Source organism: Heterodontus francisci, chromosome 1, assembly GCF_036365525.1.
Source record: "Heterodontus francisci isolate sHetFra1 chromosome 1, sHetFra1.hap1, whole genome shotgun sequence".
Classification (NCBI taxonomy): domain Eukaryota; kingdom Metazoa; phylum Chordata; class Chondrichthyes; order Heterodontiformes; family Heterodontidae; genus Heterodontus; species Heterodontus francisci.
The window spans coordinates 21,105,015-21,130,767 of NC_090371.1; the positions used below are offsets into that span (position 1 = coordinate 21,105,015).

At 44.6% G+C, this 25,753-nt stretch overlaps 1 protein-coding gene across 2 annotated transcripts in view; it reads right to left on the reverse strand.

The window, feature by feature from the left end:
* The window catches only part of LOC137368229 (dedicator of cytokinesis protein 2-like), a 1,222,644-nt gene that overhangs the window by 402,499 nt on the left and 794,392 nt on the right, over nucleotides 1–25,753 (reverse strand). For both annotated transcript variants that reach the window (XM_068028710.1, XM_068028709.1), the window contains exon 28: nucleotides 3,849–3,947. In XM_068028710.1, the coding sequence (XP_067884811.1) occupies nucleotides 3,849–3,947 (99 nt within the window). The remainder of the gene's footprint in view (nucleotides 1–3,848; nucleotides 3,948–25,753) is intronic.

The window sequence follows — 25,753 nt, forward strand, 5'->3', positions numbered from 1 at the left end:
CTTTGTCCATGAGTATTCTAAAACTTACGGAATTGTGATCACTATTCCCAAAGTAGTCCCCTACTGAAACTTCAACCACCTGGCCGGGCTCATTCCCCAACACCAGGTCCAGTATGGCCCCTTCCCGAGTTGGACTATTTACATACTGCTCTAGAAAACCCTCCTGGATGCTCCTTACAAATTCTGCTCCATCTAGACCTCTAACACTAAGTGAATCCCAGTCAATGTTGGGAAAATTAAAATCTCCTATCACCACCACCCTGTTGCTCCTACATCTTTCCATAATCTGTTTACAGATTGCAGAAAAAGGCCATCAATTTCTCACTCAATATATGAGTAGGCAGTCTAAATGAAAGACCTATGTAAATGATTTCAATAGGCTCATTTCCCAGTGAAGCTGATTGAAAAGGCAAGTGTTATTCTATTTGACTGCCTCACAAATGTTCTCGGAACATTAGTACAGGAGTCGGCCATTCAGCCCTTTGCGCCTGTTCAGCCATTCAGTTAAATCGTGGCTGATTTGTTCCTCAACTTCATTGACCCAACTTTGCTCCAAGTGCCTTGATGGAAAAGTCTGTCACTATTAGTCTGGAAAATTTCAAATGGCTCTGCACCCACAACCAACTTGGGGGAAAGAGTTCCAGATTGCCACTACACTTTCTGTAGGACAGGTGTTCCTAGTTCATTCCTAAATGGCCTCACTCTAACATTAAGATTATCATCCTTTATTCTGCATTTCCCCAGCAGAGGAAATAATTTCCCTCCATCTACTAAAAGCAGGAATTGGACAGGGTCTCAGTTTCACATCTCGCCTGAAAGGCAGCACTTTCCCAGTACTGCACTGGACGATCAGCCTGAATTATATGCTCATGCCTCTGCATTGCAGCTTGAACCCCCAACTTTATAACTCAGGGGCGAGCGCACTTTCTACTGAACTGTGACTGACACTTCTACACATGGCTTTGGTGGCATTGTCTGGCCTCTCAAACAATGCAAAAGTAGCGGTAATCTCTGGCATGTGCAGTCACTCTGGATTAGCTGCTGAGTTCCTGATCCTGATCAGCCTGATAGAATAAAGGGAGTGAATTCGGAACAAAGGTTGTAACAGAGAGTACCCTACTGGAAACAAGTCCACAACCTCAATAGGGAAAATAAGCTATCAATGTGCCACTGGTTCAAAGCAGCCAGTTAAAAGAAGATTAACTATTAAACCTGCATGGCGTAATAGGTTTATCATGTAGGATGCAATAAAGTGTGAGCGTTTACAGAGAATGAAGCTCCAATGTATTTGATGGATAAGGGGATTTGTGTTGTCTGCCTAATAAACAAAAAAAAGCATAAAACCTATAATCTAAAGTCCTTAAGGGAAGCACACTGATTGAGAATGCCCTTTGCTTCCTATCTGGTTTAGTGCTGAGTTAGTTGATTATGTTAGTAGTTGGGCATTAAAATGGGCCACATTGATCCTGTATTCGGGAGAGGAGGGAATCAGCCAGGGTTTCCACTCCCAACAGTTTCCTCCTTGCACTTAGTGGAACTGGTAACAGGCTCTTTATTATTCTATGGCCAGTACACAAAGGAAATCCTAGATGTCTATGAATAGTTTATAAATAGAGGCCTGCTCTGCTATTCTATAAGATCATGACTGTGGACATGTTTGTAGACTCAACTCCACTTTCCTGCCTACCCCCGATACCCTTTGACTCCTTTATTTGTCAAGACCCTGTCTACCCCTGCCTTAAAAACATTCAATGACCCTGTCTCCAGCGCTCGTCGGGAAGAGTTCCACAGACTCACGACCCTCAGAGAAAAAAATTTCTCCTCATCTGTCTTAATTGGGAGATCCCTTATTTTTAAACTGTTTTCCCTAGTTTTAGTCTCTCCCACAGGGAAACATCCTTTCAACATCCACCCTGTCAAATCCCCTCATGATCTGATATGTTTCAATAAAATCACCTCTCATCCTTCTAAACTCCAATGAATACAGACCCTGTTTCAGTGCTGTATCTATAAATAAATAAAACTATACACAATACTCTAGATGTAGTCTCACCAATGCTCTAAACAGCTGTAGCAAAACAGTGCTACTTTTACATTCCATTCCCCTTGCAATAAATTACAACATTGCATTTGCCTTCGTAATCATTTGCTGTACCTGCATACTAACTTTTTATGTTTCGTGTAAAGGGGCACCCAGATCCTTCTGTAATCTCTGTCCATTTAAATAATATGTTGCTTATTCTTCTGGCCAAAGTGGACAAGTTCACACTTTCCCATATTATATTCCATCTGCCAAATCTTTGCCCACTCACTTAACTTATTTATATCCCTTTGCAGAATCCTTGGGCTGCATTTTAAGACTCCGCCGTCAAAGTAGGCGGCGGATATTAAAAAATGCGGACCGCACGCTGTGGCACGTTGTCATGGAGGCACCATGATTTCAAACGCGGCGGCTCATTTACATGGCTGCAGCACCCGCCCTCTGTGATGACATAGATGGAGAGGGCGAGCCGTTGCCAGCAATGGCGTCCAGCTCCAATGCGCAGGCGCCGGTGTCACTTTTAAAGGGCTTACAGCCCTCAATGGACATTTAAATGTTACAGTTTCACAAAAAAAATTAAATGACCTTTCCATGCATTTCCCACCCCCCCCCCCTCCACCCTCCACCCTCCATGGCATTTCAAAACAAAACCACAAAATCTACTTTTCACTCTGTAATCTATTAGTGTGTGTGATCCTCCTGTGAATGTGTGCGTGAATATGTAACGTATATTTTTTTAGATCAGGTTTAGATTGTTAAGTATAATAAACTCACTTCTTTCTTGTTTAAACTCAAGAAAACCCGTCCAATTGGCTCTTTCACTATCATATCAAAGGTGAAAGGTAAAACACTCACTGAAGTGGTAAGCACAACCACTGTTTAAAAAAGGAATAAACCCTGTTGCAGTCAAATAAGAGGAAGGGCAAGAGGGGAGCCTGTGATTCCCCCTTCCTCACCTGGCTGTAACAGAGAAAGCGGCCAAATAGCAGGCTGCCTCCAAGAAGATTGCATCATCAGGCATGCTGCCCGTGAGTGCAGACTCCCATTTGGTCCTGACATCGGGGTCCTGAAGCCTGTGGGAAAATCCAGCTCTTTGGAACAGAAAAGGTTAAGAAAGAGGTTTTCAAGATGATGGGAGGTTTTGATAGAGTAGACAGAGAAAAACTATTCCCTCTGGTGACTGAGTGAATAACCAATGGTCATTGATTCAAAATCATTGGCAAAAGATCTACAGGGGAGATGAGGAGACACTCAGACAATTGTCAGGCTCTGGAACACTCTACCTAAAAAGGTGGTAGAAGCTAATTCCATAAATAATTTTAAATGGGATTTGGACAGACACTTCATGATGAAAAACTTACAGGGTTATGGACAAAAAGCAGGGATGTTGGACGAAGCATGACTGCTCTTTCAAAGAGCCAGCACAGACTCGACAGGCCAAATGGCCTCCTTCTATACTGTACGTTTCTATGCTTCCATCCACTGCCGTCCGCTGGAAGTAGTCGAAAAGCATGCCACAATCTTGCCTCAGCCCACCTAATCAAACAGGAGAGTGGGACTGACTGAATTGCTCAGAGGAGAGCTGGCATGGACTCAATGGGCTGAATGGCCTCCTTCTGTGCCATAAATAACTCTATGACTCTCCGCAGTGAATAACCTGCTGATACTCACTGTCTGGACTCCCACACGAAGGATGGATGGTTGAACAAGATGACACAAAGGCTGCTCAGACTCTTTAGGTGTAAGTTAAAGACAAATCAAAAACAGGTGAAAGAAAAACAACAGCAATTTTGTTGACGCCACTTACCATGATGTCTTGGCGTGTCTGGAAGGCATTGATGTAGTTGAAATAATGTGAGTACTCCATCTGGCTGAGAATAGCTGTCATACAGGCTACATAACTGCTCTAGAAAGGGAAATGAAAATGGAAAATGAGTTGTGAGGGAGGGCATCATCTTCAGAATATAGGCACAAATAGATTTCTTTCAGAAAATAACATTTTGAGATATGATACAGGGGTGATTTGAGACAGGACGTGTGGTAAGTGTAACATGCTTGGGAGGAACAGGTGACTTTGGACCTATGGTTCCCAAAGCTCTCCACCACTGCATTTTTTGCATGTGTGATATTACAGACCAATTGCTTGCGATCTATTGCTATGATTAGTCAACAACTCCATTATCGTTGTATCAGGCAACTACCAGGATGATAGGAGCTGAAATCGGTGGATCTCAACTTATTTTTCATCTAGCTATTCCTCTGTTCCAATGTGTCAATCTTAACCACAAAATAAATTGGGACAAAATAGATCGATCAACCGACTTGGTGTATTTTCCAGAGTCCAATCCAACCATCTTCAGATAACTGCTCTCATATCCACCTGAACAGATAGTCAGGATTTTGGACCAATTTTTGCCTGATAATGCTCCTGTAAGTGGCTATGTACTATGTTAAAGGCACTATTATAGATAGAGGTTGTTGCTGTGAAATCTGGCTATAACCAGCTAAGTTTCATAGGATATCAAAGGACTCGCACCTGAACGGAAAAATAAAGCCTGAAGAATTTTGAAATGATTTTCTTTTTTGCATCTTATTTCCCTTGAATGGGAACAGCTTACAGAACATTAACAATTGCACTTCAAGGATCTTTTACTTCAAGATCGCAGATGGGTGTTTTTTTTTTACATTTAATTCTTGTCATTCAGTGCAATTCCTGTGTTTACTTTCTGTCTGCAGACCAGGTCAAGGGAAACAGCCAGTGCTGTTTAACTGACCTTTCTCTGTGGCACAGGCAATTAAACAGCCCACCATCAAGCTGAAAGTTACAAATGAAAAAGGTTTGAGTAGTTAATAACTGAGGCTGCACGTAAAATACATTGGCTCTGCAACTCTCTTTGTGACCTCTCCCCCTCTGAGTGCCTCTGTAGGTGGTAAAGAAATCAAATGCCGATTGATTCAATCGAATTCATGCATCATTAGCGTCAATGATCTGCAGTTGATAAAAGGCATTTTTCAGCAAACGTGTTCACATGGATCACCAGATAGATATGGATGAGAAAGGCTATTCATTCAGTAAGATGCTACAATTGGATAGAAACTGTATCGGAGACAAATTAGATAGCTGTCTCAAAAAGCCGGCACAGGCATAATGAGCCGAGTGGCCTCCTTCTGTACGATAAGTTTTTACAATTCCCTCAATACAACAAACCAATTGCCCCATGACTATCTGACATTCCACATCCTCATTCCCCTTTATGTGCAGACCCTGTCAATGCCAATCTCCAATTTTGCTTTCACTATTTTAAGCTTGTGTCCATACAGAGTATTCAAAAGTTACAAAGCACGTATAGCATAGAAACAGGCCATTTAGACCAACAGATCCATCCTGGTGTTTGTGCACCACACAAGCCTCCTCCCACCCTTCCTCATTTAATCCCATCAGCATATCCTTTCTTCCTCCTGTGCTTATCCATGCTATTCACTTCAACTACTCCCTGTGTAGTGAGTTCTACATTCTAACCACTCTCTGGGCAAAGAAGTTTCACTTGAATTCCCTATTGGATTTATTAGTGACTACCTTATATTTAATACCTCTAGTATTGGTCAGCCACACAAATGGAAATATCTTCTCTGCATCTACCTTATCAAACCCTTCCTTAATCATTGAGGTTTACCACTCATATGCACAGTCTTTTGAGGGGGGGGGGGGGGGTCACTGAGTTCCAGATTTTCACAATCCTTTGTGTGAAGAAGTGTTTCCTGATCTGACATCTGAATGGCCTAGTTCTAATGTTCTTGTTATGGACTCCATCACCAGAGGAAATAATTTCTCTTTATCCACTCTATAGGTTTCTTTTAAACAGCTCGATCAGATCACCCCTCAACCTTCTAAACTCAATTGAATGCATGGCGTGTTTATGCAACCTGTCCTCATAATTTAACCCTTTGAGTCTCGTATAATTCGGATGAATCTGCACTGTACCCCTTACAGGGCCAGTATATTCCAGCATCCGTAAAATCTATATTTTTCCTGACATTGAGCAGATGATATTTGCCCAATCTTAAAACAGTCCAAAGAGAGCCAAAAGATATGCTGATAGGGTTAGGTGAAGTAGGGTGGGAGGAGGCTTATGTGGAGCATAAACACTGGCAGAGAGTAATTGGGCCAAATGGTCTGTTTCTGTGCTGCAAATTCTATATAATTCTATATAAAAACAATAAGGCCCAGCATATACCCCTGCTGTCTGTTCGTTACCAATGCTGACACCACTCAGTCCACTCTCCTCTGTCGCTATATCAATGAGGTACTAAACTGGTCTTCGTGAAGTTTTCTTTTTATTAGCCTTATAAATCAAAGCTCAGAGTTCTTTCAGCACTTATTTTATGGTCACTGCCATCTTTTTTATTAAATTCATTTTGCAAGACGGTTCAGACCTTTGTTGAAATGAGGCAGTATGGTAAAGGTGGGGGGCAGGGTGATGGTGAAACTGCTCTGCAGGTTTATCTTTAATTGCTTCAGATGAAGGCACAGTTTCTCAGCATTAGAGAAGTAGCAAAGTCCTTTAATCATTGGAGTGTTAATATGGTGAAGAGCCTGGCACTGGGATTTGGGAAGGTTTATGGTGAAGTCAAAGCTGCAGTTTTGGCAATCGATGGCACCAACACAGCTCCTACTGCATAATTCCCTGAAGGATGAATGTTGCCCCTCTCTGTACTTGCACAAGGTGAGGGAAAATGGATGGGGAATCCTTCCTGTGCCCTTTGAGACATCAAACAGGAGCATTAGAAAGTACTTTTGAAGTGAAGTCACTGTTGTAATCTAGGAAACGTGGCAGCTGATTGCACACAGAAAGCTCCCACAAACAGCAAGGAGATAATCATAGAATTATAGAACAATACAGCAAAGAAGGAGACCATTCAGTCCATCAAGTGTGTGCTGGGTCTTTCGTACAGCAATCCAATTAGTCCCACTCCCTCTATATCCCTACAATTTTTTCTCCTTCAAGTATTTACCCCTTTGAAAGTTACTGCTGAATATGTATCCACCACCCCATCAGGCAGTGCATTCCAAATCCTACCTACTTATTGCGTAAAAAAGTTTCTCCCCACGTCGCCTCTGGTTGTGACCAGATAATCTGTTTTAGTGATTGTGATGGAGAAATAATAGTCAGAACTCCCCAGCTCTTCTTAAAAATAGTGGCCGTGGGATCTTTCGCATCCACCTAAGATGGCAGTCAGGGCCTCGATTTCACATCTCAACCAAAAGACAGCTCCTTCAATGGTGCAGAATTCCACCAACACTGCACTAGCAGCATCAGCCTAGATTTTGTGTTCAAGTGCTAGGCCCTGAAGGGGGCAAGTACGGACGTGGACAGGGCTGGAATTTTACGCCGCCAGCCGGTGTTCCAGTTTGATGACAAGGCTACCCACCTCCAACCGGTGGGTAGCCAATTAAGGCCCTTCAGAGGCCGACTGGAATTTTCCAGTCAGCCTCCTGGCCCCTCGAGGTGTCAGGGAACAGGCCTCTCAACGGCAGACCAGGGGAGGGGGTCAGCACTACAGGCAGACTCGAGGCCGACCCACCTGCCTGGCTTCAGCTGCAGCTGCAGGCCACCCCCTCCACAATAGTGGCCCGGCTGCTGAGAGTATTTTTTACTAGTGCTCCTGGGGTAGGAAGAGAAAGGTCAGCCACCATAAGGCTTTCAGTCACTGTCCAACTCCAGATGTTGGGTGAAGTTGGATTCAGGGTCACTGTGATGGTCACTCTCAGGGCTCAATGGTTAGGGGTTAGAAGGGCCTCAGATCTCATTCACTCCCTCAGTTTTCCTTTCCTGCTGTTATCTGCAGGCTTGTAAAGCTCAAGCTTTATCACCATATCATGATTAACTGCATCCTCTCTCCAACTCTCGTCAACCGTAATGTTGCACTGCACTGCGTACCTCAGGCCTTCACTTAAGAACTCTTAATAAAATAGAAATAGCAGTCGCTATGTTCAGAGGAGAGAAGAGGGAATATTTTTTAAGGGCGTTCACAATATATTGTCATCAGCAAATGATTTTGATTTCTTCCCAGTCTCAAAATGGAATATGTTTATCACAAGAAAATTGCTTTTATGTAATTGCGTGACCATCGTAAAATGTTTCATGGCACTTTGCAACAGTGTTATCTGACAAAGATTGATAATGAGCCACATAAGGAGATATTAGGACATGCTTGCTCAAAGAGAAAGGGTTTAAAAAGATCGTCGTAAAGGAGGAGAGAGAAGTAAAGATACTGTGAGACAGATAGGTTTAGGGAGAGAATTCCAGAACCTATGGCCTGGCAGCTTAAAACATGGCCACCAATCATGGAGCAAAGGAAATCAGGGATGTCAGAATTGGAGGAGCACAGAGATCTCAGAGTTGCAAGGTTGCAGGATGTTACAGAGAGGAATAATGCCAAGGAGGGATTTGAAAATGATGAGAATATTAAAATTTTAACATTTTATAAATAATGTTAATTAATAGCAATGCATCCTGGATCAGACCGAAAATACAATTACAGCACTAATTGGTAACTGAGCCTACCTAGAGTCAGGAATCTCATTAGCTTAACACAGCAAGTAATTTATTGGAATAATGTCACATCATACAAACTTCTGAAGGGATCTTCAACCTTCCATGCCTTGCAATTTGTTCAATTAAATCTAAAGCTAACACATATTCTTCCTGTAACGGATTGCAAGAGAAAGCAACAGGGTTTGGGAGGGAAAGATTGCACAGAAAAGAAATGCAACGGAAAAGAGAGCATGCTTTATTTACCAGCCTGAGCTCAGTTGGCATTCTGTCTTGTGTTTCCCAGAGCTCTGAAATAATCACACTTTTTAACACAAATACTGAAGCTTGCATCTCTTATATCGTACACATATGTGGTGTCATAAATAGTGAGGAGGAAGGCTTAGATTACAGGACGATATAGATGGACAAATAAGATGGGTAGAGCTGTGGCAAATGGAATTTAATCCTGAGAAGTGTGAGGTGATGCATCTTGGGAGGACTAACAAGGCAAGGGAATATACAATGGATGGTAGGACCCTAGGAAGTACAGAGGGTCAGAGGGACCTTGGTATACTTGTCCATAGATCACTGAAGGTAGCAGCACAGGGTAGATAAGGTGGTTAGGAAAGCATATGGGATACTTGCCTTTATTAGCCGAGGCATAGAATATAAGAGCAGGGAGGTTATGATGGAGCTGTATAAAATGATAGTTAGGCCATAGCTGGAGTACTGTGTACAGTTCTGGTCACCACACTATAGGAAGGATGTGATTGCACTGGAGAGGGTGCAGAGGAGATTCACCAGGATGTTGCCTGGGCTGGAGTATTTCAGCTATGAAGAGAGACTGAAAAGGCTAGGGTTGTTTTCCTTAGAGCAGAGAAGGATGAGGGGAGATATGATTGAGGTATACAAAATTATGAGGGGCATTGATAGGTTAGATAAGAAGAAACTTTTTCCTTTAGCAGAGGGATCAATAACCAGGGGGCATAGATTTAAGGTAAGGGGCAGGAGGTTTAGAGGGGATTTGAGGAAAATATTTTTCACCCAGAGGGTGGTTGGAATCTGGAACACACTGCCTGAAGGGATGGTAGAGGCAGGAACCCTCACAACATTTAAGAAGTATTTAGATGAGCACTTGAAACGCCATAGCATACAAGGCTACGGGCCAAGTGCTGGAAAATGGGATTAGAATAGATAGGTGCTTGATGGCTGGCACAGACACGATGGGCCGAAGGGCCTGTTTCTGTGCTGTATAACTCGATGACTCTATGATATCTTAATACATGTGCAGGATTGATACAATGTGTGTTTGATACACAGACTGAAGTGCAGTAGTGAATTGTTACTGTGCAGAAGGAGGCCATTCAGCCCATTGATTCTGCACCAGCTCTCTGAAAGAGCAATTCACTCAGTTCCATTCTGCCACTTTCTCCCCATAATACTTTCCATATAACAGCCTAATTCCCTTTTGAATACTTCATTTGAACCTGCCTCCACCACATTCTCAGGCAACGCATTCCAGACCTTTACCGCTCACTGTGTGAGAATGTTTTCCTCGTGTCTCTTTTGCTTCTCTTAACAAATACTTGAAATCTGTGCCCTCTCGTTCTTGATCCTTTCATGAGTGGGAACAGTTTCTCTCTATCTACTCTGTCCACACCCCTCATGATTTTGAATAGCTCTATTAAATCGCATCTCAGCCTTCTCTTCTCCAAGGAAAACATCCTAACTTATCCAATCTAACTTCCTAACCTCATCCCACTCTCGTGAATCTTTTCTGTACTCTCTCCAATGCCCTCACGTCTTTCTTAAAGTGCGGTGCCCAGAATTGGACGCAATACTCCAGCTGAGGCCTAACTAGTGTATGCATATGCATGAACAATATAGATGCTAAATCATTTTGGGATAATATAACAACTTAACAGTCGGTAACAATCTCAACTTTCAATCAGAAGGTTGGCGGCTCAAACCCCACTCCTGTGACATGAGTGCAAAATCTAGGCTGGTACTCCCACTGAGGGAGTGCTGCACCATCAGAAGTGCTGTTTTTCAGATGAGATGTTAAACTGTCTGCCCTTTCAGGTGGATGTAAAACATCCCAGGGTACAATCTGAAGAAGAGTAGGGAAGCTTTCCCCAGTGTCTAGGCCAATATTTATCCCTCAGCCAACACCATTAAAAAACAAATGATCTGGTGATGAGTACATTGCTGTTTGTGGGAGCTTGCTGTGTAAATTGGCTGCTTTGGTTCCTGCATTACAACAGTGACTACACTTCAACAGTACTTCATTGGCTGTAACATGCTTTGCAATGCCATGAAAAGCATAATATAAATGAAATAACAGGAAAATTGGTCTCAGTGAGTAGGAGACATAGAGATGGAAAAGCCTGTAGCAAATTATTCAGATGTCAGGACAAACAAAATGTCCTGACTCAACAGGATCTGGATGAAGTGACAGAACAGAGAACCAAACAGAGTCTTGTTAGAAGTAAGGAAAGAAATGTGGAAATCATCCTAACACACCAGCTCCTTTTGTTGCGTCTGTACTTTCAAAGATTTTGATTTCTGCTCTACAGATCTAGGGAGGATTTGCTGAGATGCCTTGATGGGAGTGTTTGATATGAGATCAGTCAGGGAAAAGATCACAGCTTGCGAAGATGATAAGTAAAACTGACATTGTGTAATCCTGTCACTGGAATGTTATCCACTCTGTGGGAGGGAAGTCCTGTTTATCTTCATCCTTGTAAAAGTTAGATGGGGTTTCTTTTTGCCTTTTCAGATGTATCAGTGCAGAGATCTAGAACATTCACTCTTTTTTTCTACCAGAGTTTGAAATGTAGATGCAGAATGACAAGAACAAAGTCTTTGGGCTGAATTTTCCCCACGGAGTTGGGATTGCTTTTAAGCCCCAAACCCATCTCCAGAGGGAAACTGATTAAAGACATGATTTTCACATGGGTGAGCCCTTCATTAATATGTAGGCCTGTGTAATTAGAGCCTGTGGGACCAGAAACTAAGGCAGGTCAGATGAAGTGTGGGACTCATTTAGACTCCCCACGGCAGTCATCGCTGAGGCTGCTGCTTGTCCTCAGGGAGAGATCTGCTGATTGTGCCTAAACCTTCCAGAGCACCAGAGGGACGTGAGATGTCATAGGAGAGCCACAGGCCTGGAAACTGGGCCAGGGCTTCATCGATGCTGGCCTGAATGTAATGTCGGAGGAAAGGACTGAGGTTTTTTTTCCGGAGTGTGACAGAAGGAGACCATCAGTCAAAACCAAAGAAGCCTGGGTTCTGATTGCTGCTGCCATCAGCGGCAGGAGTGAGATGAAAAGAACCTGGATTCAGCACCATAAAAGGCTTAACAACCTCATACGTTCTGAGGAGTGGATCACTGCCTCTGTTGACTATTTTCCTCTCATAGCACTGTCTAAATGATGACACTTTAAGGCACAGGTCTGGGACTCCTTTTGTTACTGTCATGACAGGACAAGTGATATGAGGTGGTGCAAGAGATAATGGGATCCTCCACGATGAGGGCAGGGCCTCTGGGTAGATGTACTTCCTTCATTGGCGTTAAGTGATTACATGTTCCAGGCTGTGTCTTCCACATATATTTTAGCACAAGTATCTCCCTTTCATGCCATGCCCCTCAACCTGGGTCAGAGGAGCTCTGTTGAAATGTTCCTGATACAGGAGATCCGTGACAGTCATGCCATTCTCACGAACCCTTTGCACCCTGCACCATGCCTGGCCACATCTTTATGGATCATCTCCCTCCATCTCCACTTCCTCCTCCTCTCTTACCTCCTGCTTCTGCTCTTTCCAATGAGTTGTCTCCAGGACCTCACCATATTCAAGGTCCACACCTCTCTGGAGGGCAATGCTAAAGAGCCAGAAGAAAAGAAGTTCAAGACCACAGTGGCTTTAACGGCTACTGGCAGGGCATGGCAACCAGTGTTGCAACGTATGAGATCTTCAGCAACAAGGTCACAGATGTCGGTGACCCTCTGCCTGGAGAGTTGCAGGCTCCTCCGGAACTGCTTCTCAATCATCTCCAGGTAGCTTCATCTTCAGCAGTAGATCCTATGTTGAGGGTATGGCTTCAGTTCCCTTCCTGCTCTTCTTTTCATTCCTGTACCCTCCTGCTGCTCAGGTTTTGGACTTTCTGCAGTGGATGTTGTCCCTCATTGTCCCTGGGCCCAAAATCTGATAGTCGTGCCCCAATGCCAGCTGCAGCCTTCCTTTTGGATAGGTGGCTACCCGATTGTGATTGGCAGCCTTGTCTCTTGCTCTTCTGTCCCCACAATGCCAGGGAGCTGACGACCCTGCTCAATGCCCGAGCATTGGCTGCCCACTCTCCCCGCCATTGGCGCAGTGCCAAGGGCACCTGTGCCCCAAAGACTGAGTCCTCCTCTGCTCCATTGAACCTCTTATGGGGCCTAGATAATTCCCTAGGGTGGCCATGACTGGCTCCCCATTCTGTACCATTCAGTTGATCAGCAACACACAGCACGCGTAACCCAAGTGCATCTGTGAAAATTACAACCTCACCAACGAGCTCATAATGAGGTCTTAAATAACTTTGGCCTTAATCACTGTCCCTCCCTCTCCCTGCCCTGGTAAACATTGCCACTGCCAGCAACAGCATCTTCAAACCAACAAGACTGCTGGTGTTAGCATTTTCGGGCCCTGCCTGCCTCCGTTTCTGCCCCTGGCGGGGACCAAATATTCAGCTCCTGGAGTCTCCCAATTGTGCAATAACTCCAATCTTAGAGCAATGGTGTGCATTGTTGATGTAGAAGTTCAGTCATGATCTGGTTGAAAGACGGAACAGGCTTGCGGGGCTGTGCGGCCAACTCCTGCTCCTATTTCTTATGCTCTTATATTTTATGTATTATTCCCATTTCTCATACCAGCTATATTCCCATTTCTGGAACTGCTCTGAATAGTTATGCCAAACCGCAGATATATTTGTGCCGTGAACTCACTAGGAATCAGGTTGAGATTCACTCATATGCACTTATTTTGGTTTCCGACTGAGAGAACAGGCAAAGGTTGAGGACAAGCAAAAGCCATACTTATTCTAATCTCTCTAGTGCCCCAATTTGCCAAGCTAATATCCAATTGCATTTGGTGCGTGCCTAACCAACTTTCTCCCTCCCCATTCTCCAGATTGTACCAGAGAAGCAGATTGACTGGCCTTCCATTCCTGTTTGCGCAATGTTACTAACCCAGAATGCCTGTCACCTTTGCCTACACAATAACAGCACTACACTATAAGGGCTGAATTTAATCATGCTGGCAGGGCTCCTGGGACCAGGCCAAAAATCTGAGGGAACCCCACCTCAGCCTTTTGGAGCCCCACCGCTGCGAGTCAACGGCACTCAGGTCCTTAAGTGCCCAGCACTGGGAACACCCGTCTCTTTAAAGATGGGGATCCTACCTCCAAGAGCTGCTGGCCAATCAGAGGACCAGCTGCTCAGTAGTATTGGCAGCGGTACCAGGAGCAGTGGCCACTGCCAGTCCTACAGAAGGCCTGGGACCAGGCCCAGCACTGCAGCTCGGGACCATAGATAAATGAGGCAGAATCGCTGAGGCCAGTCCAGCAGGCCCCAGTGGGCAGTGGGTCTTTGAGGGTGGGAGGGGGGGTGGTTGTTAGCAGAGTGGTAGCCTTTGCTGCCAGGGGCCCTCCATGAGCCGCAGATTGTCCACGCAGGAGGCGCCCCCAGCCTCCCCAAGACCGCAGGGAGGTGGCCTCATTTTACAGGGCTACGTCCCTGCATGGCAGAGGCCCCCCCATCACCCTGCATCTATGGCGGTGGGAAGAAGCCCTTAAGTGGCTACTGACTGGCCATTTAAGGGCCTCAATTGGCCACTGGGCGGGAGGCCATCTTTGGCCTTTCCCACCCCTGACTTTACAGTGGTGTGACGGAAGGTGACAGGCCCTCTGCCCCCGCCTTCCATCACAATTCTATCGTCTCCCCCTCACCACCTAGCCCGTCTCTGGGATGCCCATTAAAACCATCCCTAAAAGTAATTTCTTGCCTGAAATTCATTGAGATGGTTCAGCAACAGGATAGGGTGTTGTATACATTCAGATATATTCTGTATCTCTAATATCTTGACTGGCAAACTAAAAATTCAGAATATTTATCTTTCTTTACAAGAATAAGGACTTCTTTTAATGTTAGATTTGAAAGTACTTTTTAAACCTCAGTGATGTCCTATACTGTTGGCCTGGCTTCATTAGCTAGGTTTCACAATATAAAATAAGCCTTGCCAATTGGGAGAGCAGTGACTGTATTCCACATCTGGAATCAAACTTCCCATTTTGCTTGGCCAACATATGTCTGTAAAATATGAACACTAGTTACAATGTAGTCTGAATATTGCTGTAAATATTTCTTTTGATGCACTTCCATACTGACATTTATTTTATATTGAGAAACTTTGAGTTGATTCACGTACGAGATGGAGAGAAAAAATTCCAAGTCTGGGCATTAATTACCTCAGTAGAAAGTTCTTCCCCATTGGATATGGGGAGCAGGCAGGAAAGTGAAGTTGAAGCCCAAGGTCAGCGATGAACATATTGAATGTCGGAGCAGGCTCGAGGGGCCGAATGGTCGACTCCTGCTCCTATTTCTTATGTTTTTATGGTCTATCTTGGTTGCACTCTTGCCTGAGGTCAGAAGGAAATGGATGTGAGTGCCCCCTTCCCAGTTCAAGGTTTCAGTGCATAAATTAGGCTATAACTTCAAGGTCTGCTGTTCACACATTATCCCTGTGCTTACTGACCTACATTGGCTCCTGGTCCCTGAGTGCTTCCGTTTTAAAATTTCATCCTGGTGTTCAAATCCCTCCATGGCCTCATCCCTCCCTATCTCTGTAACCTCCTCTAGACCTAGAATCCTGCAAGATCTCTGTGCTCTTCCAACTCTGTCCTCTTATCCACGTCCCACTTCCTTTGCCCCACAATGGACAGCCATGCCTTCAGCTGTCTGGCCATAAGCTCTGGAATTCCCTCCCCAAACCTCTCTGCCCCCCTCTCTCCCCTCCTTTAAGAAGCTCCTTAAAATCTATTGCAGTGCATTCCAGATCATAATAACTGGGCTGAGCAATAAAACAATCCTTCTCATCTCACTTCTGGTTGCTTTGCCAATTATCTTAAATCGTGACTCTTTGGCTATTGATCCTCCTGCCAATGGAAACAGTTTCTCTTTATTTACTCCAGCAATACCCACCATAAACTTGAACATCCAGAACAACTTCTCCTGCCACCTTCAAAGATTTGTGTGCATCAACTCCCAGGTCTCTCTGTTCCTGCACCTTCTTTACAAATGTACCATTTAATTTATATTGCTTCTACTTATTCTGCCTTCCAAAATGCATCATTTCACACCTCTCTGAATTAAATTGTACCTGCCATGTATCTGCCCATTTCACAGTCTCTCTGCGTCCTCATGAAGTCTATTACTATCCTCCTCACTGTGTCCTACATTTCCCAGTTTCATTTCATCTACATATTTTGAAATTATTTGAAAGGGGGTGGAAGGTTATCAGGGATGGATGGAAATGTTCAGCCATTAACTTATTGAATGGCGGAGCAGGCTCAAAGGGCCGAATGGCCTACTCCAGCTCCTAATTCATATGTTCGTATGTACTTATCCCTCAAGCAATATCACTAAAGCATTTAATCTAGTGATTACCTTATTGTTATTTGTACGATCTTGCAAATTGCCTGTCGCGTTTCCTACATTACAATAGTGATTATACTTCAAAAAATTTCAACAACAAAAACAACAACTTGCATTTATATAGAACCTTTAATTTAGCAAAACATACTCAGGCGCTTCTCAGAGAGTGCATTCAAACAAAACTTGGCACAACGCCACTGAAAGAGATTTTAGCACAAGTGGCAGGTTTTAAGGAGCACCTTAAAGGAGGAGACAGAGTTGGAGGGATGGAGAGGTGTGGGGAGAGAATTCTGGAGCTTATGTAGATATGCCAACTAGGGATGTGGCCATTCTGGACCTGGTATTGGGGAGATGGCCCGGCCAGGTGGTCGAAGTTTCAGTGGGGGAGCATTTCGGGAGCAGTGACCATAATTCCATAAGTTTTAAAGTACTTGTGGATAAGGATAAGAGTAGTCCTCGGGTGGAGGTGCTAAATTGGGGGAAGGCTAATTATAACAATATTAAGCAGGAACTGAAGAATTTAGATTGGGGTCGGCTGTTTGAGGGTAAATCAACATCTGACATGTGGGAGTCTTTCAAACGTCAGCTGATTAGAATCCAGGACCAGCATGTTCCTGTGAGGAAGAAAGACAAGTTTGGCAAGTTTCGGGAAGCCTGGATAACACGGGATATTGTGAGCCTAGTCAAAAAGAAAAAGGAAGCATTTGTAAGGGCTGGAAGGCTAGGAACAGATGAAGCACTTGAGGAATATAAAGACAGGAGGAAGGAACTGAAGCAAGGAGTTAGGAGGGCTAAAAGGGATCATGAAAAGCCATTGGCAAACAGGATTAAGGAAAATCCCAAGGCTTTTTATACATATATAAAGAGCAAGAGGGTAACCAGGGAAAGGGTTGGCCCACTCAAGGACAGAGATGGGAATCTATGCGTGGAGCCAGAGGAAATGGGAGAGGTACTAAATGAGTACTTTGCATCAGTATTCACCAAGGAGAAGGACTCGGTGGATGATGAGCCTCGGGAAGGGAGTGCAGATAGTCTCAGTCATCTCATTATCAAAAAGGAGGAGGTGTTGGGTGTCTTGCAAAGCATTAAGGTAGATAAGTCCCCAGGGCCTGATGGGATCTACCCTAGAATACTGAGGGAGGCAAGGGAAGAAATTGCTGGGGCCTTGACAGAAATTGGCTATAGGTGAGGTCCCAGAGGACTGGAGAATAGCCAATGTTGTTCCTTTGTTTAAGAAGGGTGGCAAGGATAATCCAGGAAATTATAGGCCGGTGAGCCTTACGTCAGTGGTAGGGAAATTATTAGAGAGGATTCTTCGGGACAGGATTTACTCCTATTTGGAAACAAACGAACTTATTAGCGAGAGACAGCATGGTTTTGTGAAGGGAAGGTCATGTCTTACTAATTTGATTGAGTTTTTTGAGGAAGTGACGAAGATGATTGATGAGGGAAGGGCGGTGGATGTTGTCTATATGGACTTTAGTAAAGCCTTTGACAAGGTCCCGCATGGCAGACTGGTGCAAAAGGTGAAGTCACACGGGATCAGAGGTGAGCTGGCAAGATGGATACAGAACTGGCTCGGTCACAGAAGACAGAGGGTAACAGTGGATGGGTGTTTTTCTGAATGGAGGGATGTGACTAGTGGTGTTCTGCAGGGATCAGTGCTGGGACCTTTGCTGTTTGTAGTATATATAAATGATTTGAAGGAAAATGTATCTGGTCTGATTAGTAAGTTTGCGGACGACACAAAGGTTGGTGGAGTTGCGGATAATGATAAGGATTGTCAGAGGATACAGCAGGATATAGATCGGTTGGAGACTTGGGCGGAGAAATGGCAGATGGAGTTTAATCTGGACAAATGTGAGGTAATGCATTTTGGAAGGTATAATGCAGGTGGGAGGTATACAGTAAATGGCAGAACCCTTAGGAGTATTGACAGGCAGAGAGATCTGGGCGTACAGGTCCACAGGTCACTGAAAGTGGCAACGCAGGTGGATAAGATAGTCAAGAAGGCATTCGGCATGCTTGCCTTCATTGGTCGGGGCATAGAGTATAAAAATTGGAAAGTCATGTTGCAGCTGTACAGAACCTTAGTTAGGCCACACTTAGAATATTGCATGCAATTCTGGTTGCCACACTACCAGAAGGACGTGGAGGCTTTGGAGAGGGTACAGAGGAGGTTTACCAGGATGTTGCCTGGTCTGGAGGGCATTAGCTATGAGGAGAGGTTGGAAAAACTCGGATTGTTTTCACTGGAACGACGGAGGTGGAGGGGCGACATGATAGAGGTTTACAAAGTTATAAGCGGCATGGACAGAGTGGATAGTCAGAAGCTTTTTCCCAGGGTGGAAGAGTCAGTTACTAGGGGACATAGGTTTAAGGTGCGAGGGGCAAAGTTTAGAGGGGATGTGCGAGGCAAGTTTTTTACACAGAGGGTGGTGAGTGCCTGGAACTTGCTGCCAGGGGAGGTGGTGGAAGTAGATACGATAGCAACGTTTAAGAGACATCTTGACAAATATATGAATAGGAAGGGAATAGAGGGATATGGGCCCCGGAAGTGCAGAAGGTTTTAGTTTCGGCAGGCATCAAGATTGGTGCAGGCGTGGAGAGCCGAATGGCCTGTTCCTGTGCTGTACTGTTCTTTGTTGTTGTTGTAGTTAGGGCCTCAGCAGCTGAAGGCATGGTTTCCCATGGTGGAATGAGGGAAATTGGTACTGTGCAAGAGGCCAGGAATGGTGGTGTGCAGAGATCTCAGAGGGTTTAGGGCTGAGGGAGGTTACTGAGAATGGGGGTGCGGGGACGTGAGACCAGGGAAAGGTTTGAGAACGAGGATGAGAATTTTAAATTCAAGGACCAATGTAGGTAGACAAGCACGGGATGATAGGTAAATGGGATTTTGTGCGTGTAAGGACACAAGTAGTAGGGTTGAGGATGAGAATGGAGGAACAAAATTGGGGGACTGGGGATGGGAAAGAATGGAAAGTGCGATGCCAGTGTTCAATTGTTTGCTGCTGAAATACCCTGTTTATCTCTTAGTTCGCACCCTCTCTTTGCAGTGATAACACTTTGCAGGCAGATTTCCAAAGGTAATAAAAAGCAAAGTAGTTTGATGAGAAGACAAGCTCACTCAGCACAATCTTACCCAGGGAACCATTGAGCTCCCTTACGCCAAGTGCAATGAATTCATGTGAAGCTTTATATTCAAATGATGTCTCACAGATCACCTCTATTAAATGAACATTGGCGCTACTCCTAAATAAACAATTATATTTACCCACATTATTTACCTTGCTACATTACTTCAACCGATCAGTCTTCAAACCATTTTCCCTTCACCTCACTCAGTCCACCAAACGTATTTTTGAAAAAGGTCCGAGGAGAGGGGGACACTCTAGGGGTTACACAATACTCCAAGCTTTTGTGTTGACCATAACCTTTCCTCGAGTTTGCACAGCTGCTTTAGAGATCCTACAGTTTATTAGATTAAGCTCAGCATTGAGCTGACAATTTGCTTTTGTTTACACAGTGGTGTATTCTCGAGGCAAATTAACTGTTGCACATCAACATTTGTAGACCATTCGTGATGTAGATTAATGATTCAACAGTGATATAATTTGTAACTTTACCCCAGTGACGATTCTTGGTGCATGAGCCTGGATGGTGAACATCAAGTAGCTCAGGAGCAAAGCTCTGTGCATTCTCACAGGACATTAAAACCCGTTTGCCATTCCCTGAACCTCTCTGCACACTTTCACAAACGTTGATAAATCCCATCTCTTCAACCAAGCTTTTGGTTACCCCTTCCAATCTCTCCATCACTGTCTTAGCCTTCCTTTCCCTGCACCTATGCTTCACAGAAGCCATAGAAGAAAGAAAAAGAGAGAGAGAGATGGAAGGATAGCTGGGAAATGGAAAATGTCCCACTGGCGTAGTAAAGTTGATGTTCTGAAGTAGTTTGGGCTGGTTCACTCATTGTTGGGGTAGGGTAGAGGGAAAGAAATAAATATTTGCATTTAAATAGCACCTTTCATGACCTCAGGTTGTTGCAATGTGCTTTAAAGCCAATGAAGTACTTTTGAGATGTTGTTACTGTTGTAGTGTTGAAGTCAATGGTAAAAGCAAAGTGGGAGGGATGCATGACAGGTTACTGATCCAATATTGCCCATTTTACACCAGAACCCAAAGTCAAAATTACCCCCAACCTGAGAAGCTGTCTGCAGCAGAATTGAATTAGTAATGCACCCATTACATCATTGATGGTAACAGTCGTTTACCCTCACTAACCCCTCCCAAACAACGACAAGATGGCAATTTAGATCTCTATATTGCTCTCCCCTTGTATCGAAAGACATTTTAAAGTACTTTACAGGGTGCTGGGGCACAATGGAAGCTTAATAAGAGGGAGACAATGTAGAAAGGACAAGGTTAGATCCAAGAGCCAAAAGCACAGTCACAAAGAATCTTTCTGGGAGGCTGCTGCAAGTGAGGAGTGAGGTTAGTAGACTGAGAGAGCACCAGAGGCGAGGGGCACAGGAGTGTGATGGAATATTCTCCACGTGCCTGGATGAGTGCGGCTCCAATAACACTCAAGAAGGTCAACACCATCCAGGAGAAAGCGGCCCACTAGATCAGCACCCCATCCACCGCCTTCAATATTCATTCCGTCCACCACTGACTGGCACAGAGTGGCAGCAGTGTGTACTATCTACAAGATGTACTGCAGCAACTCACCAAGGCTCCTTCAACAGCACCTTGCAAACCTGCACCTGCTACCATCTGGAAGGACAAGGGTAGCAGATGCATTGGAACACCACCACTTGCAAGTTCCCTCCAAGCCATACACCATCCTCACTTTGAGCTATATCACCATTCCTTCGGCCTTTACTCTCTAGAGTTTAGAAGAATGAGAGGAGATTTAATTGAGGTATATAAGATGATTAAGGGGATTGACAAAGTAGATGTAGAGAGGATGTTTCCTCTGGTGGGGCAATCTAGAATGAGAGGTCATAGTTTTAGGATAATGGTTAGCAGATTTAAAACAGAGATGAGGAGAAATTACTTCTGTCAAAGAGTTATGAGTCTGTGGAACTCACTACCCCAGAGTGCTGTAGATGCTGGGACATTGAGTAAATTTAAGGAGGAGATAGATAGCTTTTTAATTAGTAACAGGTTGAAGGGTTATAGAGAATGGGCAGGAAAGTGGAGTTGAGACCGAGATGAGATCAGCCATGATCGTATTGAATGGCGGAACAGGCTCGAGGGGCTGAATTGCCTACTCCTGCTCCCAGTTCTTATGTTCTTATCTTCCTTCATCATGAATGGGCCAAAATAATGGATTTCCCTCCCTAACAGCACTGTTGGGAGAGCCTTCAATACACGGACAACAGCGGTTCACCATCTTCTCAAGGGGTAAGCAGGGATGGGCAATAAATGGTGACCTTGCAAAAACTCGAGAATTAATTTCTGAAAAGGAATGAATGGGAGGCCATGGGATTAGGGAATGGAGAGCAAGGCTTTAGAGGAACAGAAGATTTACTTGGAAACATAGTCCTCCTCTCTTTGAGAAACAACTTACTTTACAAACTTACCGATTTATACATCATGAAATGCGGGACTAAAGATGATATTCCATGCCGGTTTGAAATGTATTTTAATGAGCATACAGTAATCCAGGTTTGAAGCTGTCGATTGCAGCATAGCTAAGCCTGTAAAGTAGCGAGACTGACTTGGAGGCGAAGAGAAATGTAGAACGCCTTGAAGAAATGGCAGGATTTACATAAAGCAATTTCCTTCGTGGTCTTTCACGTTTTCAGGAATTAATATATATCGACCGAGAAATTATCCCTTCAGATGTCTGTTCGAACTGTGGGAAGTTAAAGATGCCCATGCAGAAATGCAGCAAATGCAAATGCTACTTAGAAATTCTAAAGTAGTACAAAAAGGATTATGAAATGGTTTTTCTAAAGGTGAAAGAAAGGAAAATCTAATCACATCTCTCACAATATCCTATACAAGTCTAAGCTTTGCATAGAAAGAGCTACAATGAAGTCTAATTTAAAAAGAAAGATTTGCATTTATATGGCACCTTTCACAACCTCAGGATGCCCCAAAACACTTTACACTCGATGAAGTACTTCTAAGGTGTCGTCACTGTTGTACTGTAGGAAATGCGGCAGCCAATTTTGTACACAGCAAGATCCCAGAAACAGCAATGTGATAATGACCAGATGATCTGTTTTCAAGATGTTGGTTCAGGGATAAATATTGGCCAGCTCACTGGAAAGAATTCTCCTGCTCTTCTTTGAAATAGTGTCATGGGAAATTTTATGCCCATCTGAGAGGGCAGACGTGACCTCAGTTACCACTTCATCTGAATAATAGTATCTCTGGCAATGTAGCACTCCCTCTGTACTGCACTGGAGTGCCAGCTTGGATCATGTGCTCCAGTCTCAGGGGTGGGACTGCAAACCCGCAAACTTTTGGCTCAGAGGTCGCGCGTGCTACCAATTAAGCCATGGCTGATATTTTAGGGAAATTGAAAGCAAGGTCAAAGAGCAATGGGAATGACCAGCTAATCCATGTTCTGATGTCGTGGGAAGAATGTTAAGTAGGACATGAAATTAAGTTACAGTTCATAGGAATTTGAATACTTAGGTAAACAGGCAGACAAGGCTTCAGTTTTTAACATCTCATTTGATGGACAGCACCTTTAATAACTTGGATTGTACACTCAAGTGGGTCCTGAATCCACAATCTTCTAGCCCCGGCAGTGGGAGTGCTACCAATAGAGCCAAACTGACTAAAGAGCGAGTAACTAACTGTATTCAGCAGTTTCCTTGTAATGGACTAATACCAACATTATACTCATATAGTGCCTTTAACATAGTAAAATGTCCAAAGGCACCTTCCAGGAGCATTATCAGACAAAATAAGGTGATATAGGGACAGGTGAGCAAAAGCTTGGTCCAAGAGGTAGGTTTTAAGGACCGTCTTTAAGGAGGAAAGAGAGATAGAGAGGCGGAGAGGTATAGGGAGGGAAGTCCAGAGCCTAGGGACTAAACAACTGAAAGGTACTGCTGTCAATATTGGAGCGATGAAAATCGGAGATATGCAAGAAGCCAGAATTGGAGGAGTGCAGAGATCTAGGAGGTGTGTAGGGCTGGAGGAGGTTACAGAGTTAGGGAAGGGTGTGGACAGTGAGGAATTTGAACACAAGGATGAGAATTTTAAAATTGAGGGGTTGCTATAATGGGAAGCAATATACAGCAAGCTCTTGGGTGATGGATGAACGGAACTTGGTGTGATTTAGGATACAGACAGCAGAGTTTTGCATGAGTTTATGGAGGGTGCAAGGTGGGAAAGCCAACAAGGAAAGCATTGGAATAAAAACAGAAAATGTTATGACCTTTCATCAGAACTTTTCTGATGAAAGATCATCGATCTGAAATGTTGGCTGGAATTTTACACCCCAGCGGGTCGGATGGTGGCGTGGGGGTGGCGTAAAATTGTGCGGCAGGCTCCGGGAGGCCTACCCACCCCAATTTCGCCTCCGACCAAGTTTACGGAGGTCTGGCGGTGGGGGCGGGGAACGGTCCGCCTGCCTGAGGCCAGTCAAGACCCTTATGTGGCCACTTAACAGCCACTTAAGGGCCTTCGCCTGCCTCCACGGGTATTTTACCCATTACAAGCGGGAGTGCCGGGGAAGTGAAAGGCTGCCCAGCTGTAGCTGCCGGCCTTTCCGCACGCCGGGGGGGGGGGCAGGGGGGCACGGCAGTCAGGCACAGGGTGCCCAATTGAAGGCCGCCCCCGCCTCCCAACGCAACCTCAGGATCCAAGACGCCCCCCCTCCCCCCAAACGACCACCCTAGCCTCACCAGGGCATGACCGATTCCCCTGGTGAGGCAACCCAAACTTACCTTCTGTCCCGGCTCCTTGGCATCCTCCTCGGTCGGCAGGGCTGCAGTCCCAGCAGTGGCCACCGGTCCCAATGGCGCTGCAGAGACTAAGAGCTGCCGGCCCGCTGATTGACCAGCAGCTCACTGAGGTCGGACTCCTCCCTCAAGTGGGTGGAAGTCCCGCCTCAGGCCAATTAAAGCCTGTGGACCCGTAAAATATGGGACGGATCCCCAGAATGGGCGGAAGTGGATTCGTCACTGACATTTACTTAGGAGTCCGGCTCCCGCCCGCCCACTGTAAAATGCCGTTAACTCTGTTCCTTTTTCCACAGATGTTGCCAAAGTAGCCGAGTACTTGCAGCACTTTCCGTTTTTATTTCAGATTTCCAGCATCCGCAGTATTTTGTTTTTGAAAGAGCTTTGCAATAGTTGAATTCAGAGAAAACAAAGGCATGGATGTGGGTTTCAGGAGCAAATGAGCTGAGACAGGTGATCAAGGCTCAGTTTGGTTAACACTTGATTGAAAACATGTTTCCTACACATTTCTGTGCTCATCAAAATGAATGTGACCTATGTCAGTCCCGAAGAATGGGACTCTTTTCATCTTAACCCAGGGGTACGGACCCTGACACAGGCGAAGCGCTTTGAGAAAGAGGCAGGGAGGGAAGTTCAGGCAGGGAAGACCCCAGGATTTATTGTGGTGTTCAGAGGATCACTCATCACTACTGCTTTTCCCGGCCCATGAGAAAAGAACCCTTTTTAAGTAAAAACTTAGCATACTGAGCCTCTTCTGGCCATAGCTCCAGTTCCCAGAAGGCTTGGCCTGGGCAAGGAAGCCAGATTGCTCCGAAACCCTTATCCCCTCCCGCTCAGGCCTTAGCGTAAAATGGCAAATCAGGCTTGAATCATCTACTCTACTGGGAGTCTGAGCTGCCTATTTAAAGAAGACCTCACACACTTGGAGCAGATGTCCATGCTGCCTGGAATTTAAAATCATGGTCAGTCAGATTGCAGCAGGAAAAGAGCAGATATGTCCCTTGCCCTATTTAACCTAACAACCGCCAACCTACCCCTGCCCCCCACTCCCACCCCCATGTTGACCTGATTTCTGCCAGTCTAAAGAGTTAAAATTGACCCTTGTATTTCCTACCTTCCCTCCTGTATCAACAGCAGGTAGAACCCTTAGATAATGATTAAAACTCCTTGGTAACTGACTCAGTGGTAGCACTCTCACCTCTGGAGTTAGAAAGTCATGTGGTTCCAGTTCCCACTCCAGAAGACTTTCCTCTCAGCTGGATAGATTGGATTTGAACCCAACAGTATTTAAAATTACTGTTTCAGAGTTTTTGTTCCAGCCAATATTAAATATATATGATGTGTTACGACTTCAGCGAGACTGTTGATGCTAAAAATATGACATATGAACATTCAGGCCAATTTAAAGAAATACACAAGATTTCATGTCTAAAACTTTTATTATTACAACTAAAGTAGAAGAAATCCCCATTAACTAAATAGCACTTTGTAAATAGCTACTACCCCAAATTACAAAGAAAGGTATTTACTTATTGAAAACCTCACACCACA